Genomic DNA, 16995 nt, shown 5'->3' on the forward strand with positions numbered 1-16995 from the left:
TAATTCTTCATACTGGACAATGTGGTTGGAACCCATCTTGCTGCTGGGAAGTGTGCCCTAATTGTTCTGTGATAGTGTTATTTTTGGATTTTGGAGGAAAAGCAGAGGGAGTGTGAGCTCGTAGCCTGGTAGCCTGTGTGATCTGGCGTGCCAGGGAGACAGACAGCTCAATTTCCACCTTGGTGTTTTGGTGAGGGGCCTGGCCTGGTTGCTTCTGCTAGTGTGTAAAGCCACGTGGGCTGACGTCTGTCACTGGGGAAGGATGAGCAACAGGGACAGCAGGGGTATTTGTGAGGATGCTGATGGGCTACCAGGGCCAGAAGCCCAGGGCTGTCTCGGCAGGGGCCATACTCAGGACTGCAGAGAAGGAAAAAAAAATCCCTGTAATTGCAAACAAACGTTTCTGAGCACGGTGGCTTGCTCTACTCCTCACTGTCATTTGACCACTCCAACTCGCCTCTCCAACAAGAGGAGGGAAAATGAACATGCTAGACAAGCCCTGAGCCCATCCCAGCACATGGAAAGTGACTGGAGTTAAAGGAGAAGTGAGATAAACAGAGCAAGAACTGGTTTATGCTCATGGTTTATTCTTAGGATAAACAAATCCATTGTCAAGTGTCGTGTCTTGCCCCTTTCCTTCAAAGGAGGGGAGGAGAAGGAACTGGAGCGCAGGTGGTTCAAAGGAACAACAAGGACTATCAAGAAGGAAGGGAGGAAGGGAGGGAGGAAGGAAGGGAGGAAGGAGAACACTGCTTTTTTTCAGCAAGTCACCTTGTGTCTGCTGACCTGTGTGCGGGGGCGGCGTGTGTGTCTGCACGCTCGCACTCGAGGGCCAATGAGAATAAATGCAAATGAACTCTCTTTCATCTCAAGTTAATGCAATTTCATTTAACTTGCATATGATTGTTCCTGCACATTAGTTGTTGGTGCAGCTGGTAGCCAAGCCTTCCCACAAATGCAAGGGAGATCTGTAGAGAAGCTGAACATGGGTGCTGCATTGCCTTGCCCATTAAGCAGTGTTCCAGCCTCTCAATGCAAGGGAATACCCTCCAGCTCTCTCTTGTAAGGGGACATATTTGTTAAAAGATTTCTAAATATGTTTGCTGCAATTGTATATCCTGCTATACAAGATTTTTGTTACTGACTGCAAGAATGACTAAAAAGCAGCATTACTAACTTGTAATTGTGGTAATACTTTAAAACTTCGCATTCTGGAGTCATTTGGATAGGAGAGGATCTGAATGTTTAATAGAAAGAAATAATAAGTTTCCAGTCCCTGAGTTCAAAGAGAATGTTAAATTGTGCCTTTTGTGCCCCCCCAAAAAACCTCAGAAGGCAATGAAAAATAACTCTTATTTAATAATTTATTTCAAATCTCCACGTGTGTAAGCCCCTCTGAGTTCTGTGGGTTTGAGTCATTTTTTGAACAATTTAAGGCTTTTCGGTAAATGGCACAGCATAAAAGGAAATTATTCCTATAAAAAACAGTGCAAGTAGGAAAAACAAACTTCATTGTGCTGCTGACTCTTGAAACAGCATTGGGTGCGTAGGGCTGGCCCTCAGGAGAAAAGGGACTGCACCATGCCAGAGGAGCAGCCTTGAAGCCACAGTCAGCGCAGTGTCACAGCGAGGACAGGACTTCTACACCTCTCTGGCTTTGCTTTCCTAGGGCGCAACTTAGTCTGTAAAAAAGACCATCCCCTGCAGAGACCATTTAAGGCAGTGGAAAGGGTTTAAGAAAGCTCAGTGGCAGGAGGGTAGGGACAGGGCTGCTCTCCTCTTCCAGTTCCTACTGTCCCTCATCACTGCAGGGCTGCAGTGCCCCCGCAGCAGATGGGTATGTGTAATGTGGTCTTTTGGCTGGAAAGTTTCTCACCCCTTTTCCCTACAATGTTCCATTAATACAGCTAACTAACTATAATTACATAGTATATACACTTATGTATGTATGTATACATACATTTATGTAAAACTAATTTTGGTTGAGGTCTTGCTGCAACTTGCAATGCGAACAAGCGGGACTCTCGTCTGGTGGTTGGAGGACAAATGCGGTGAGCAGCAGGCAGCGGTGTGGCTTCCTGCAGGTACTGCTTCCTCTGAGCCGCCACCTCGCCCAAAAGCTGTTCTGCTGATGATGCCATCTTCTGGGTTTATAAACTCATGATTGTGACCGTTTGGGCTCATTAGAGATCGCCAGGCACCTCACTAAGAACAAAACAAGTTTAGTGTCCTGCCCAGATTCCAACTTGGTAATTACAGAGTGTCTTTCTGAATACTGGGGATGTTGGTGATTCCTCCTGCCTTAGTCTCTCAGTTATTCGCTGTGCTGCTGTATTACTGACCCATTCCTTTCCAGGTGCCATTGCATCCCCCTTGCCACAGGCATTTACCTACTGCTTCTTTCTTTTTCCTTGCACTGTGAAGCCTGTAAAGTGCTCCAGGATCTGCCTGCCCAACAGGCGCTGCACAACTGCAGAAGAAGGAATCGATGTCAATAAAACAAGTAGGTGTGCAGAGTGGCTGGGGCTAACCCTGCCATGGGAGAGATGGACAGGACTGCAGGAGTCATGGTTAGAAATGTCGTGTTTACCTCTTGCTCCCTGAGGTTTCTGCTGGTGCATTAAAAGGCAGGGAGTACTGGAGGTGAAGTGTGTGTCTGCTCTCTGCTCCCCTTGGCTCTCTGGGAGCTGCAACGAGACATTTGTCTATGAGGGAGGGGTTCCCCAGCTCAGTGTATTGCTTGTCAGCCTCTACCTTGCAGCTGATGATCTGTATTTACCTGCTAAGAGAAGTAATTTTGCTGGGAGGAATATTCCCTGTGAATCCCTCAGCTGTGCACTGATACTGTTATGTGTGCCAGGTGATCTGGGGAACCACTCCCAGCACCTGTCTTAGGAAGCCAAAAAGAGCATTTCGTGGCCTTCTGGACTTGGCCCATTCCCTTCCACCCCTTTGGCCCATTTGTGGAGCCGGCTGTAGAGGGGGAAGCCCTTGTTCTCCCGGTAGATGTAGACACCCGTGATGGCATTCCACTGGGGGCTCGGCTGGACGCCCTCCACTGGGAACTCCTGCACCAGCTCCTTCTCCTCCTTGTCCAGGGCCACAAAGCCAAAGAATTGCTTCACGTTCTTTGCTGCCAGGATCCTGGAGTGGACCTCGGCCGTGCGGCGGAAGAGCTTGTCCTCGTTGGAGCGGTACTGGCCCCAGTAAGACTCCTGCCGGTAGCTCAGTGGTGAGCAGCAATGCTTCAGGCACTTGGTGAGGAAAACCAGGACCGCGACAATGCCGATGAGCAGCCAGCCGAAGAGCTGAGAGAGAAGAGAGAGGCTGTGTTAGGACAGGGCACGGTGGTTTTACCTACTCTGTGTGGCTTTCTCCCCAGCATGCCTACCTGGGACTCGTATCTCAGCCTCCGTGTCACATCATCTCTGTACTTGGTGAGGTTTGCTGGCACATCTTTACAGGGAAACCTGGCCAGCACCTCGGCCCCGTAATCAGCTGGAAACTTGTCCAGGGAGGACGGCCTGACAAACTCGCTGAGGGCGCAGATGTAAGCCTCCCCACGCAGCAGTGAGATGACCGACCAGGTGACGGGCGCCACGGCTGCCCGGCCCATGATGGAGCCAAAGAGGAGGAAAGTGGCAGCAGTTGAGAAGTTCTTGGTGCCACGCTTGTGGCACTCAGCCACCACGTTCCAGGTGTGGTTGTTCCAGATGACACCGATGAGAAAGAGGGCCAGGGCTGGGACGCCGATGGCAGCCAGCCCGTAGATGTAGTTGCGGGCAGGGGAGCAGGGACAGTTGAAGGCAAAGACTGAGAAGAGCTCCTCGCTGCCCACTGTGCCCAGGGCCACCAAGCCATTGAAGATCATCACATCTTTGCTCTTGAAGAACAAGGAGAGGAAGCGGAAGTTCTCAGCAATGAGAGCGGCCATCTCGTCCTGGGGATGAGGGGAGGTGTGCTCTGCAGCAGGGGGCTGTGCTGGCTCACCTTCCAGCACTGACGGACACGACGATGGTGGGTGAAATGGCCTTGGGCAGGCTGATGTGCAAGGAGCTGCTCAAGGAGCACAACACCTTCACTGCTGTTGCTCCTGCCTGGCGTCCCAGCCTCTAGAAGTGGTTGTGGATACCAGGGATACTTCAAAAGGGGCCAAAGAGGGATTCAGCCTAAGCAGCGAGGGAAATCTTAATCATTTCAGTTTCTGACTAGACCAAAACCTCCAAACATGATTCTGCAGTGAAGATTACCAACAGGACAGCTGTTTCTGCCCCTGTCACTTGCAGGTTTGTTGTCTTTCCTTCTCTTTGGTTTTAGTCACCTCCCGCAGAGGCAATTACTGTCAGCGTCGCTGCCGGACACTTGATGATCTCCCAAGCCTGCAACGAAGGAGGACGCTGTGTTACTGGGGAAACTGGACCAGAGCACTGGTGTTGGGATGCGTCCCCAGCCCTGCCGCTTGACTCACGCTAGTCCAGGTACACACAGCACGTGTGTGCTGGTGCTGTGCTGCCTTGAAGGTGCTTTGTGTGGCTTTTATGTCCCTCTTTAGACCCGATGAGTTAATATTTAGTAACAGGCAAAGGTATGTCAGGTAGGCAGCACGAGGTGCTGTGAGATGGGTCAGCAGGTTTGGGGGCAGGGAAATGGAGAGGATCAGGCAGGAGCAGCCCCCACTGACAGGGGTGAGGGGATGCTCAGGGGCTGTCGCTACCAGCAAGAGAAGTTACTTTCTGGGAAAGAAGAGCTTATCTTGATGACCCAGGATCCAAACACCAAATGCCAATAGAGCTGCATCAGCAATTATGTAGGCGTTTTTGCTAGGGCTAGGTGTGGTGCTCCTCTCCCACAGCTGGCTGACATAACCATGCTGCCTGTCCTGGCTTGGCCTCGAACCACTGGCCTCAGACTGAGACCCTCAGCCTGCACACATTGGTGCCAGAGATGCACTCCCCCAGCCCCTTCTCCCAGTACAGTGCTGTTATAACGGGATGCCTGCCTCACTGCCACGGCTGGCCCTCAGCTGTGTGGACTGCAGGCTCTCAGGACCAAGTGAGGGAAAGCACGTGCCCTGATTTTATGTTTAAGGACAGGGAAATAATTTGAAAGTGTATCTGTTCCCTCCACAGTGATGCCAGCTCCCCCATGCCACTTGCAAGCTGCATTTCAATAATTTCTTAGGTGACTTTCCGCCTGGGCCACATCCCCACAGGGCTTCATCTCAGGAAGCCCCAAGCACCTTGCTCGCTCTGGGAACCCTGACTCATGTGACAAAACCCGCAGGGCTCAGGGTGACTGCCGTCATCACGGTTTGCTGGAGACAGGAAGGACTTGGGCACCCAAATAACTGTCCCTGGCACCCTCTGCAGTGCTGGCAGCATCGGGGCACACCCAGAGCTCCCAGGGAGCCTGACCCACAGCAGGACTGCCTCGAAATCTGCCCCGATGCTGGCATCTCCCAGCCGGCGTGGGTGGAGCAAGGCTTCCCCTGGCCAGCCCCAGCTGTGGGGAGAAGTCTGCAAAGAGATTCGTGCAGAGGTGGAAAAGGCACATTAATCCTTATGATCTCTTGTACAGGGGTTGCTTGTGCACTGTGCTTTAAATCACTGTTGTGCTTCGGTTCATCTGCTGCCCCTCCAAATCCTGTTTTACCCCCTTTCTCTGTGGGGCAGTGGGAGGGAAAGGGAGCAGAAATTTGGCCTTGGTTCCCTGCAGTGTCCAACCCATGGCAGTCCCTTCGAAGTCATGCAGTGATGTTGCTGAGTTCAAACACAAGCAGCCCTTAATGTCTTCCTGCATCTTCCCAGTTTTCCATATGCAAAACTCCCTCAGTACAGGAGACAGACGAGATGAAAACTGCAGCCATGTGCTGGGAATCAGGCCCCCAGCTCCAGCTGCTGTGGTTTGTGGTACCCCACATTTGCAGTCAGGTGCTAAACCTGCGATCTTATTCTAGTGCGTGGGGTTCAAAACCCTGTTATTAGAGTTACCAGCAAATAGCGCTGATAAACAAGGCCTGAGACCTTCCTGACAGAGCCCGGCAACCAGCAAAGCAAAAATAAAAGGAGGTGGCAAAGGGGAGTATGCCATTTTGGAGGGGGGGGAATTACCCTTCCTCTGCTTGGGGGTTATGGTGCCTGTCCAGGAGAGGGGTGAGTGGGAGGGGAGGTGGTGTTTGTAGCAAATAATTTCTTAGCAGCCTCTGTTAAAGTGTTTTCCCCGAAACAAACATGAAAGCAAGAAAAAAATGAAGTCACTTACTTGAAAAGTTGTTGAAACCAGTTCTGAAGCCTTCTCAGCTCTTTGTGTGGTTTTTGCTCCGGCTCTGGCTGTGGGGGGTTCCTGGCAGTGTGCCGGGCTGTAGAGAAGTGAGGATGCAGCTGAGGTCAGGCTGATGGGCAAAGCAAAAGCTGATAAAAACAGCATTAAGAGTTTGGCAGCTTCCTTTTTCAGTCTGCAACGCACGCTCGGCTGTCGGCTTTTAGGAGGAGGGAGGAGGTTGTTCTAGGGCCCTGTGTTTGGGTGGGGCGAAGAGTAGGCGCTTGGCTTCTGTGGGGTGCAAGGCTGTGCCTTTAAAAAGAAAAAAAAAAAAAGGAAAGGCTGAGAATGAGTCACTGGAAAAAGCACATCGTCTTTTCTCAGACCCGCGATGCAGCTGTGCAGTCTGGCTGGGGCAGCCTGGGGTTTGCCTGGAGGATGGGAGCGATGGGGTGCCTTGCTGGGATGCACAGGGGAAATGCCGGAACTCCCAGCCTGGGGAGTGGATGCAGGCCCCATGGTTCCCAGGGGATGCAGTCGTGAATGGGAGAAGCCTTTGATCTCTTGTGAAGGGGCAGGAACTGCTGCTTTTGTGCACGGGAGCTGACAGAACCGGTGAGGAAGACAGGAGCCTGGTTGGTTTTTGGAAGAAGCAGGAACCCACCATCATGAGCTCTGCAGGGTGGCTGGGTTTCCTTCCCACCACCTGGGACCCAGCAGCAGGGCTGCTGGGGGCACTGAGCAGGGCTGGGGAGCCACGTGTGCAGGGCTGGGCGCAGGCCACGATTTGGCGAGTGCGGTGCATTCCTGCCCAGCTCGGCTTTTCCGCTCGCCGCTTCCTCAGCAGAGCGATGCCTGCGAGGCAGCTGAGCGCGCCTCACTTTCCCCTTCCGTTCCTCCCTCCTCTGCTGTCTGTCCTGTGGCTCCAGCTCCCGCCCAGCCTGTTGCAGAAGCTGGGAAGCCCCATCCTCCTTCTCCAACCGCCTCCTCTCTGTGTCCCTGGGGTTAAACTCAGCCCTCCCAAGAAAATGTCTTCATCACAGACAAATCTTCAGCAACACCCGTGTTCCCCTCTGCCCAGAGCAAAGCTGAGCTCAGCCTAGCATCAGCAGTTCAGCCGTGATTTCTAGGCTGACTCCTCCTTCTTACCCCCAGATCTGGGGTCCCAGGTGGGTTTTTGCAGCTTGCAGGTGTTTGGGTGCAGCGCACTCCCAAACCTCAGTGACTGCTTGGGGCTGACTCCTCTCCCGCACCCACTGGCTTGGCGAGGGGGCCCAGGGCTCGGTCTGTGCTCAGGTGCTGCTGGTAACCAGGCTCAGCACTGGGACTGCAGCCCGGCTGAAATCCCAGGGACTGTGTTGGGTTGCCTAGTGAGAGGTCTCCTCCCAAAGGCAATGAAAAGTGGTCCCAAAATCCAGGAAAGAGAGGAGACCCTGCCTAGTCTGTGAGGACTCTCTGTGACTGCTGAAATTGCTGCATGGGGGTAGAGCTCTAATACTAAAAGTCTAAATTAAGAGTGCAAAAGCCTCTCTTTGCAAATGCACGCCGTGTTTTTGCTATCTTAATGGCTCTGCCGTGGTGCCCGCTAGCCCTGCTTGCCATTGTGGGGACTCTGAGTTCGCCTTTGTTGCTGAGCCATTGGCAGTGCTGAACTGCAAATAATAGGAGTGGAAACCGCCTTTATCTTTTAATCTCCTTTGTTGTAAATCAGGTTTTTGTGCCTACTAATTTCTGGGCAGGTGCCTTAATTAAACTTTGAGGTGTGAAGATTAATGATAAATCTGTGTCATGCTCCTTTCTCTTGGGAGTCAGCTGGATTTTGCCTGCCCTTGACTATGGGCTTGCTAAGGTTTTCTTACAACACCTCAGAGAATTTCCTCGTCATTTTGGCCCTTTGTTCTCCTCTCCCCACAGCCTCTGTGGAGTTACACACCGATAATTAAGGTTTATGCAAACGACAGTCACTTCAGTTACCAGTCAGCCATAATAAGTTGAACAAGAATGAGGCAGCAGAAATTTCAAGGAGATGAACATTTTGAAAGGGATGCGGCAGGGGTGAAACTTGTCTCTCAAAAGGGGTTTTCCTTCTGCATATCAGTAATAAAATCAGGGCCACCAGGGAATGCTCTTCCAGGCTGTGATTTCCATAGTCACCTTGAGGGCCTGCATCCTGTCACCTTTGGTTTCTGTGGAAATGTGCAGCCACCTGGTACTGCATAGGGTTGGTGATGCCTCCCCAGCTTCCTCTCCAAGGGCCAGGGCTGGCTCGTTGCTGGCCACCGCGCACTGGCAAAGCACCCCGACTCGCGTGGCCTCAGCAGCCCAGGCTTGGCCTGGGGCCCTCCCAGTCCTTTTATTGCATTCAAATAAAGAAATGCCAACAACTTTTGTAAATAGCTTTTATAACCCTTTGTGCCTGAGCATAGAGTTTGAACAGTAGTCCTGAATTATTGATTTGGCTCCTTAAACAAACACCCAGGCAGGTTATTAATATCAGTCTTTGTCTCACGGAGGAGTCGAGGTAAAATTGCAAGAACAAACTGTCCTGCAGCAAATTTGTGGCAGGGGGTCGGCCTGGCCCTCATCCTCCATCCTGCTGAGTGATAGCTGCTCTCCGTCTAGACGTGGCTTCAAGGAGCATCTCTGTGGTCTCCTCATCGAACAGTACCTGTGGCGTGAACCATGACATTCCCATCACATGGAATACAACATGAGATGCCCCCTCACTAGCTTGTTGCTTGGGTCAAATTTAATTTAAAGCTTTTCTTATCCTGGAAGGTGTGTGTGTCTGTGGGGATGTAGTGTTTGGGGGCGTAATTGGGAGGCTTTTCAGTTTCACAGCTTAGTTTGAGAAAGGCCCTCAGCTTGTTTCATCACCGGGAGATTTTTAATACTGACAAAACCCGTGCATGCTACCCAGTGCTGAGCATGTGGTCAAAGAAAGGAAGTTTCGCACATCTCATAGTGTCTGTCTGTCCTCCACAACACGAACTTGGTGCCTGGTGGTGTGGGACACATAGGAAATCGTGGTTTTCAGCATCTCGGGGGCTTGTCCATCATGGCCTGGGATAACTGAGCACAAAACTCCTTGCTTGGATTATCAGTGCTATAGGACTGGATGTGGGAGCAGATGGGATGGAAATAGTAATGCCGAGCCCTTTGGATGCCAATCCCCTGCAGCCCCCATGGCACTGCCCATCGCCCCTACCCAGCTCAGATGTCCACCTGCCTGCCCTCTCTCTAACCCCTCTCCCAAAAGCCTCTGCATAGCCCTGCGCCCCCTCACACCCAGCTGTAGTAGACAGCCATCTCCCTCTGGGGCACAGAGGGGTGCGCGGGGGGCTGCCCTCCCCCTGCCCAGCCATTGCCACTGGGGAGGGCAGGTGGATGGAGGTGCAGTGGGGGCTTGCATCTGTGCCAACTCTTCAGGACTGTGTTCATGGTGCCCTGGTCAGTGATGCCCAGGAGCTTTTCGGCAGCTTCCCCGGCATCTGCAGGGGCTTTCCTGGGCAGGTGGCAGTGACCAGCTGTCAAGTCTGTGCTCATGCCCTCAAAGAACTGCTGGATGCAGACCTTGGCAAAGCTTCTGGCATGCTCCGCACACGTCTCGTCGAACAGCTTACGTTCGATGTCGATGTAGTGGGACCAATACCTGCTCTTCAGGAAGGCAGCTTGGGTGAAACAGGGCCGGAGGGATCTGACCAAGAAAGCCAGCATAGTCATCAGCAGCACGAAGCACCAGCCCAGAGCCTGCAGAGACAAGTGGAACCAAACCCATCACAGGTAGAACATGCACCGAGCACTTCCCACCAGCCAGCAGGAGCCCCCTGGGCTGCAAACAAGCCTGGCTCCACTTTGAGTTGTTTGTCATTTTATTGCGTTTACATTGCAAATGCTGGACAAGGAGACCCAATGGTTAACATAAGTGCATCTGCTCTGAAATTTTGTTCTATGCATCCACATAGGCAGCACCTCTCCACTTCTCACTGTGTATGGCATCAGCAGGTAGAGACCTTAAATAACACCAGACTGAATCCTTCACCCAGCCCTCAGTCCTGCCTCTGGTACAACTGTGCCTCACTTGGGTCTAGGATAGTCTGTGTCCTCTGACTCACAGCTAACATCGGTCCGGATACTCCCCAGGTTTATGCATCTGTCTAACCCTTTTCATGAGCTGTTGGACTAGGCAACATCTATCGTGGATAAGCCATGGCGACAGGTTTCCCTGTTAATGGGGTCTGACAGGAAGGGTGAGATGAGAGCAGAGCCAGGACCGGTCTGTCTTGTTCATCATTGGTCTCAGCTCAGGCTGCTGCTGGGCTGTGCAGGCAGAGCTCATGAGGTGAGCCCCGCTCTAAATACAGGCCCCTAAAAGTGCATCTGGGAGGGGTGTGTCTGGGTAGCACCTCTTGTTTTGCAGTTCCCAGTGCTTTCTGGTAGTTGGGAATTAGGGTCTACCCAGGAAAATCTGCTTTTTGTCTTTGGAGAAGTTCCTGTGCCTCCGTTTATTTTCTTAAATTGGGGACAATAACTCCTGTCTGCCCTACGGAGATCGGGGAGGTGGGGGGGAAGTTGCTTTTAAAGAGGAGTACATGAATGACCAGGGTGCGTCAAACCATCCTGTCTCCAAAGTGACCAGAAGCAGAGGGCCTGAGAGGATATAAGCACAGGACAGGTGCTTAGTGGCACTTCTTCATTTGTGGTTGCCTGGAGTGGTTAATAAACATGCTCTGGCTGCTTCCATGCAAGTAGCAGAGGCAAGTGGCATAGACTGTTACCAGCTCATTGCTTGTACACATGATAATGAGCAGCAAGAGCAACCATGAACAACTGGTGAGTTACATGAGGAGGATGACAGCCCACCAGCTAGCAAGTAACATCCACATCAGCTCCTTCTGAACTTGCTCTAAATGAACCTCTGTGTACAGCTTGGCTGTGTATTGTTGCCCTGCAGTTCTGAGCTGGCCAGGCAGGAGGCAGGGACTGAATTATCAGGATGACCTACAGCTTTAGTCTCTACACCACACTGGAGGCATAACTCCCCAGAACTGAGTCTGAACATCTTGTACCCTTGTGAAATCACCAGTCTCTCCTTTCGCAGCTTCATTTCAACAAGGACGTTCTTTCACAGGAAAAGCTAAGGCTGACAGTGCCTAACATAAACCACCAGCAAAGGTGCATCCCTGATGCCTCTTACCTGCGAGATGCAGCGCAGGTACCTGATAGCCACTTCATTGGCAATGAGCTCCTGTCCATTGTATATCTCCTTGCAGGGGATGCGGGCGAGGACCTGCTTCATCTCCCCTTGGGAGAGGCCAAGGTGGCTGGTGTTGCCCAGGGTCTCCACGGGCACTGAGGTGCAGAAGGCACAGGTGATGCACTTGCCGTCCAGCAGCGTCACCGAGACCCAGACCACCGGAGCGATCATGGCCCGCTGCGCCATGGAGCAGAACATGTAGCGCAGGACAGCTGGATCCTTCCCTCGCTGGCCCTGGGGTCTCCTCCACTCCTCTGCCAGCATGGAGACGTTGTTGTTCAGTACAAAGCCCAGCAGGAACAAGATGAAGGGGGGCACCAGGAGGACGCCCAGCCCATAGACCAGGTTGTAGCTTGGCAGGCACGGGCAGTTGAAATCAAAGGCTGAATATATCTGGGCGCTGGCGAGGGCCATGATCCCACAGATGCCATTCATAAAGGACTCCTGGTTGGACTGAAGGAATTGGAAGATCATCCGAAACTTGTCCATCTTCCCTAGATGTGATTCCTCCTCTCAACAGGGTCCAAGCTGTGGCCTCAGTTTACTTCATTCTTTCAAATTCCCTCTTCAAAGGTGGGCATCAACAAGCCTCTGTGCAGTTCACTGATTCAGTCACGCACTCTTGCAGCCCCAATATTTAAAGCAGAAAATTAAAACTTTTTTTTTTTTCCTGTTGATTTGGCTGCTTGCAAAAGTTCAGAATTTGCTTCATCGTGCTCTTCTTTGGATCTGTGGGACCTTGGTTGTTTCTGGTTTGCTGTCCTGGCTTTGTTCTTCTCCGTGTCCCCATTTCTGCAGTCTCCTGGTCACCAGTTCCTGTGGCTGAAGGGTGCAGGTGTTACCATGGCTGTGCAATGCGTGCTCTTCAAATGTGTGCACTGGGCAGAAAGGGGAGTTGGCTGATCGGCCTCAGTGAACCTGTTTGCAAATGCAGGAGGTGGATGCTCCTCCTAGGACTGAATGGGACGCCCCACCTTTGCCATACTGGCACACAAGGAAAAGCAGGGCGTCAGAGCTTCCCTCACCTCCCTCCATGTCTGCATCACCCCAGCAGCATTTAATGCAAGTGCCTCACAGGTCTGCCAGCCCCCTGGTCTGTACCTGTTTCTGCTTTACTGGGAAATGCCTTTTCTCTGTTTTATTCTGTAGAGGGCATGGAAGAGAAAAGGAAAGGCAGAGGAAGAAGAGATAAAGCTCCTGGTGCTCTGGGATGTTTTATCTGTACTGCCGAATTCTGTTATTCACTCCTCTCCGCCCTACAAAAGTCCATTTTTCAGTCAGACTTACAAGATGACACTTGTAGCTCTCTGGTTTTCACAGCCCTATGCTCTCACGGCTTGCTAAAATATCCTTTAAAACCTGACTCAAACAGTCTGGTGACATCCAGAGGCACACAGTGCTTTTCCTGACTTTAGGGCTGGAGAAAAACAGGCAGAGAAAGGAGAGAGGGCTGTAGGATCAGGGTTGCAGAGAATGAAACCTGCTCCTCAGGTAGGTCCTACTGAAAGCATCAGAGTCCCAATGTCAATGACAACCAATGGTAGGACCAGGGGTAATGGGTTCAAACTGAAACACAAGAGGTTCCACTTCAGTTTGAGAAGAAACTTCTCAGTGAGGGTGACAGACACTGGAACAGGCTGCCCAGGGGGGTTGTGGAGTCTCCTTCTCTGAAGACATTCAAAACCTGCCTGGACACCTTCCTGTGTAACCTCATCTGGGTGTTCCTGCTCCAGCAGGGGGATTGGACTGAATGATCTTTCGAGGTCCCTTCCAATCCCTAACATTCTGTGATTCTGTGGTGGCTCTACTTTCTTGGGAGATGGTCCCTGTCCAGCAAAGCTCTGAGATTCAGGTTTTCCCTCCTCCTTTCACCTACTTTCAATGAGCGTTTCTGAAGGGCTTGAGTGGACTTTACTCTAAATGGCAGTGATAGAGGCTAAACAATCTTCTTGCAGCTGTCTCTTGTGGGTATAATCCCAGCCCCTGAATAAATTTGGGATGTGCAGGAAATGGGAATACAAGGAGGATGTGTAAGTCCTGCCAGTGACCTCCCTGGCCCAAGGGCAGCTCCTGTCCCCAGAGGTTTCTGAGCTGTACCAGGTGACCTGCAGGCATGGACAGTGCAGAACCCTTCCTGCCCATCAGGCCAACGGGTACCAGCAGCCCTGGGGGCTGAGGGTAGTGTGGAGCTGCTGCTCCTCTGAAGATCTCTCAAATCTTGCCGGGAAGGGCAGAGCAAGGACTACCTGAGCCAGCAATGTACATGCATTTAGCAGGAGGGGCTGAGCCTGGGATTTGCCCATATGCCTTGACTTGAGACTAAAGCATCCAAGGACGCGTTTCCCATGCAACCAGTGCATAGTGCAGGGAGGGCTGAACTAGGTGGGTGCCGGACAGGCCTGTCAGTACAGCACGGGATTGCTGACAGCTTAGCCATGCCACTTGATCTGGGCTTGTTAATTCGGTGGCAACACGAGGTGATCTGGACCCAAGAGGACCTGAGTACCTGCATTGCCCTCCCTGCTTTTTGCACACCAGGAGCAACCTGGGCAGAGCCAGCTCAGGTCTGTGATGGACACATCCCATGTGTTGATACTGGGGTGCAAAGCTTCCCCACCACTTCCATCCCTTTCTCCTTTCACAAGGGCATGGCTGAGTTCAGTTCATTGCTGTCAGCTCTGCAGACCTGGGGCCTTTCTGGTGCAGAGATCCTGTGCACAGTAGCTAGCATGGAACCAATAAGGCAGACTCTTCCCCAGCTTGCCAGAACTGAGACAAACACTAGTGAGACATGATAGCTATGTTTGGGCCAGGCTTAGCTCCTACACCACAAACCTGAAAGAAGTGGATTGTGTTGGCAGTGCTCGCCTGCATCTGTTCCCAGTTCACAGAGAAGCTTTGACACACTAGGTTGCTCTCTCAAGCTGGCCAAAAAATGGGGGAATATTGGGACTACAAGTGGCTATAAAGCAGATGGTTACAGCATTGACTACCAGCAAGATGTTCAGTCCCTCTGGTCCAGGCCCCACCAGTGCTGTTGGCATGAGTATCAACATAGATCTGACTGTCTGGGCACCAGCATGGCTGCATTGGTGGCTGAGAGACACGTCACCAAGGCAGGCTGTGCAAAGGTGGGTGGCATACAGGAGACACTTTTCCTCAAGGTTTTGCAGTGTGTCAGTAGCAGAGGTAGGAAGCCAAACCAGGTGTTTTGACCATTAGTCAGTGCTGCACTTTCTGACGTCTCCCCCATACCAGCCCTGGGACTCGGTTGACAGTGTCAAGTTCACCCTGAGACGCCACCACAGAGGTGAGTACAAAGCACATGGGCAATACCCGGGCAGTGTTAGCTCTGCCTGCTGTAGAGAGGTTAATTGCATGATCTCATCAAACGGGAAGAGATTTGGCTGCATGAATATAAATGAGGCTTATTGTATTGCTGGCTGAGAGCTCAGGCTGTCTTCCCTGTTCATCTAGTGAGTGGCTTTTTGAAGGGCAGTTCACAGCAAAGCATGTGTGAATCAACCTCATAAAAAGCAGAGAGCTTTTTGATCTCCAGGAAAACTCTGCCTTTCATTAAACATGAAGGAGGGGTCTGAGCTCACTTGGTGTGCAGCACTGGCCATTCTCACTGAAGCCCACAGTAAGTCAGTGGGATTCAAACTGGAATAGAAGCTAACGCCTGGCTCTTTCTTTCTGTGTTGCCTTGTTAGGGAGGACCTTGTTTTCATGAGTTTGCCAACAGGAAGTTCACTCCAACTGATTTGCAAGAGAAGGCAGAGCCGGTGCTTCTTCCCACAATCCCAGCCTGCTTGTGCTTTGGGAATGAGGTTCTGGGAGAGAAGATACGTGCCCAAGTCTCTCCCAGTGTGGTGTCCTGCATCTGGACGCCAAGACAGGCACCAAGCCAGGGAGTCAGGGAGACCTTTTTGTGTATCAGTCAACATAGCATATAGAGATGAGTGACAGGAAAACGCTCACAATTCCAACCAGGAGAGCTGAAGACTGGAGAAGCTGTTTCTGCAGTCAGCCCTGCTATTTCCCAGGCTCTCGGCAGGTGAGGATCCCTGAGCATGTCAGACACACCTGTAGGGTGGGCATCAGACCAGTCCTGAGAGACAAAGAGCTGCTGAAGATAATGAACAAGCCCCTCTGCTCTCACTCCCACAAGAGGGTGCACAGTCCTAGCAGGTCTGGTGGGAAGGGACCTCAGGAGATCATCTGGTCCAACCACTCTGCTCAAAGAACACTCATGGACACATCTAATTGGGTTGTGAATATCTCCATGGATGGAAGTGCCACAATCTCTTTGGGCATCCTGTTCCATCACCTTTGAAATAAATGTTTTCTCTGGTTTAAATGGAATTTCCTGCATTTTGGGTTTGTGTCTGTTGGCTCTTGTCCCATCATGGGGTGCCACAGACAACTTACAACTATGGAGAAGATTTCTTCTCTGTCTTCAAAGGGGAACACAGCAGGGACTCAGGGAGGCTGGGAGGGATAAAGACCCACAGGCCCATCCAAGTGGAGCTACACTGTGACCAGACTGACCCTCCCAGCAGTGTGTGAGCCTTGCAGACCTGCAAAAGCCTACCACAGCTCCCTTAAATCATCTCGTGATACAGATAACAAAGCTGTTCCTCTTCTGCTTTTTTGCATTTCATATTTTGTGGCCACACTTGGGTGACTTAAAACTCGAGAACATGGAAAGCAGCTTGCAAAGAGGAGCGGCAGACCTGTGCTCTGAGCTGATTAGGAAAATAGCCAATTTGACTAGTGTGGAGTGGTGAGTCTGACCTGAGTCTCAGCCTGAGATTTGTGATGTCATGTCCAATAAAAGTAATCCAGAGATGAAATTCGAAGTGCAATGCTGGTTTCATAAAGATAGCTCAGAAGCTCCCTGGACCTAAAAAGCTCCTGGTGGAAAGACCTCTGTGTTATTCCTGAACGGCACAGGGCACAGCTAGGATTGCGCTCTCTCTGAACATGTGCAGTGGAGCTCAGGGATTCAGCTGGAGCTGATTTTGCCATGCAAATAAGAAAAACTCTGCATCCCATCCCTCTGCACCCCACAGCTCCTGGCTGGACCCCGGATGGCAGGGGGGTGCAGCTGCCCACAAGTGGGCCCTGGAGTTGTTTGGCCTCCTTGTGTTTTGCCAAACCTCTCCTCCCTCTCTGACCCTGTGCACACAAACATCCTGGGGAGGAGGTGACCCACCTCCCAGCAGCTTGATGAGTTAATTTGGGGGACTAATATGTATTTTCAATTCGACCATTCATTTTGGATTTAGTCACAAAGTGGTGGTGGGTTTCTTTGCCCCTTTCCCACCCTCTTCTTTCCTCCTAGAGGCCCTGCTTGCCCTGTCCATCTGTGCACAGCCAAGGAGATGTTTCTTCTTCCCTCCCTCTCCTCACAGCCCCTCCACCTTGCCCCCCACACTCCCAGGGACAAAGTGGGCGTCAGTACGAGCCTCAGCCTG

The 16995-nt window shown here is 51.7% G+C and overlaps 2 protein-coding genes across 2 annotated transcripts; both read right to left on the minus strand.

Moving 5' to 3' along the window:
* Positions 1-502: 502 nt before the first annotated feature.
* CALHM2 (calcium homeostasis modulator family member 2) lies at positions 503-6517 on the minus strand. The gene is made up of 3 exons (XM_065843533.2): positions 6262-6517; positions 3392-4379; positions 503-3308 (listed from the first exon to the last, which is right to left on the minus strand). The coding sequence occupies exons 2-3, from the start codon at positions 3932-3934 to the stop codon at positions 2892-2894; spliced, it is 960 nt and encodes a 319-aa protein (XP_065699605.1). The 5' UTR covers positions 3935-4379; positions 6262-6517; the 3' UTR covers positions 503-2891.
* A 3023-nt stretch (positions 6518-9540) lies between these two features.
* On the minus strand, positions 9541-12004 carry CALHM1 (calcium homeostasis modulator 1). The gene is made up of 2 exons (XM_065844023.1): positions 11456-12004; positions 9541-10008 (listed from the first exon to the last, which is right to left on the minus strand). The coding sequence occupies exons 1-2, from the start codon at positions 12002-12004 to the stop codon at positions 9541-9543; spliced, it is 1017 nt and encodes a 338-aa protein (XP_065700095.1).
* Between the last annotated feature and the right edge of the window lie 4991 nt (positions 12005-16995).

This window comes from Patagioenas fasciata, chromosome 8, assembly GCF_037038585.1.
Source record: "Patagioenas fasciata isolate bPatFas1 chromosome 8, bPatFas1.hap1, whole genome shotgun sequence".
Taxonomy (NCBI): Eukaryota; Metazoa; Chordata; class Aves; order Columbiformes; family Columbidae; genus Patagioenas; species Patagioenas fasciata.

Bases quoted from the DNA above. Each gene is read 5' to 3' on its own strand.
- CALHM1 (XM_065844023.1), bottom strand. From the start codon at position 12,004: ATGGACAAGTTTCGGATGATCTTCCAATTCCTTCAGTCCAACCAGGAG. The intron at 10,009-11,455 runs GTAAGAGGCATC...TTGTCTCTGCAG, and splicing joins ACCTGCGCTGCATCTCGCAG to GCTCTGGGCTGGTGCTTCGT.
- CALHM2 (XM_065843533.2), bottom strand. From the start codon at position 3,934: ATGGCCGCTCTCATTGCTGAGAACTTCCGCTTCCTCTCCTTGTTCTTC. The intron at 3,309-3,391 runs GTAGGCATGCTG...CTTCTCTCTCAG, and splicing joins GGCTGAGATACGAGTCCCAG to CTCTTCGGCTGGCTGCTCAT.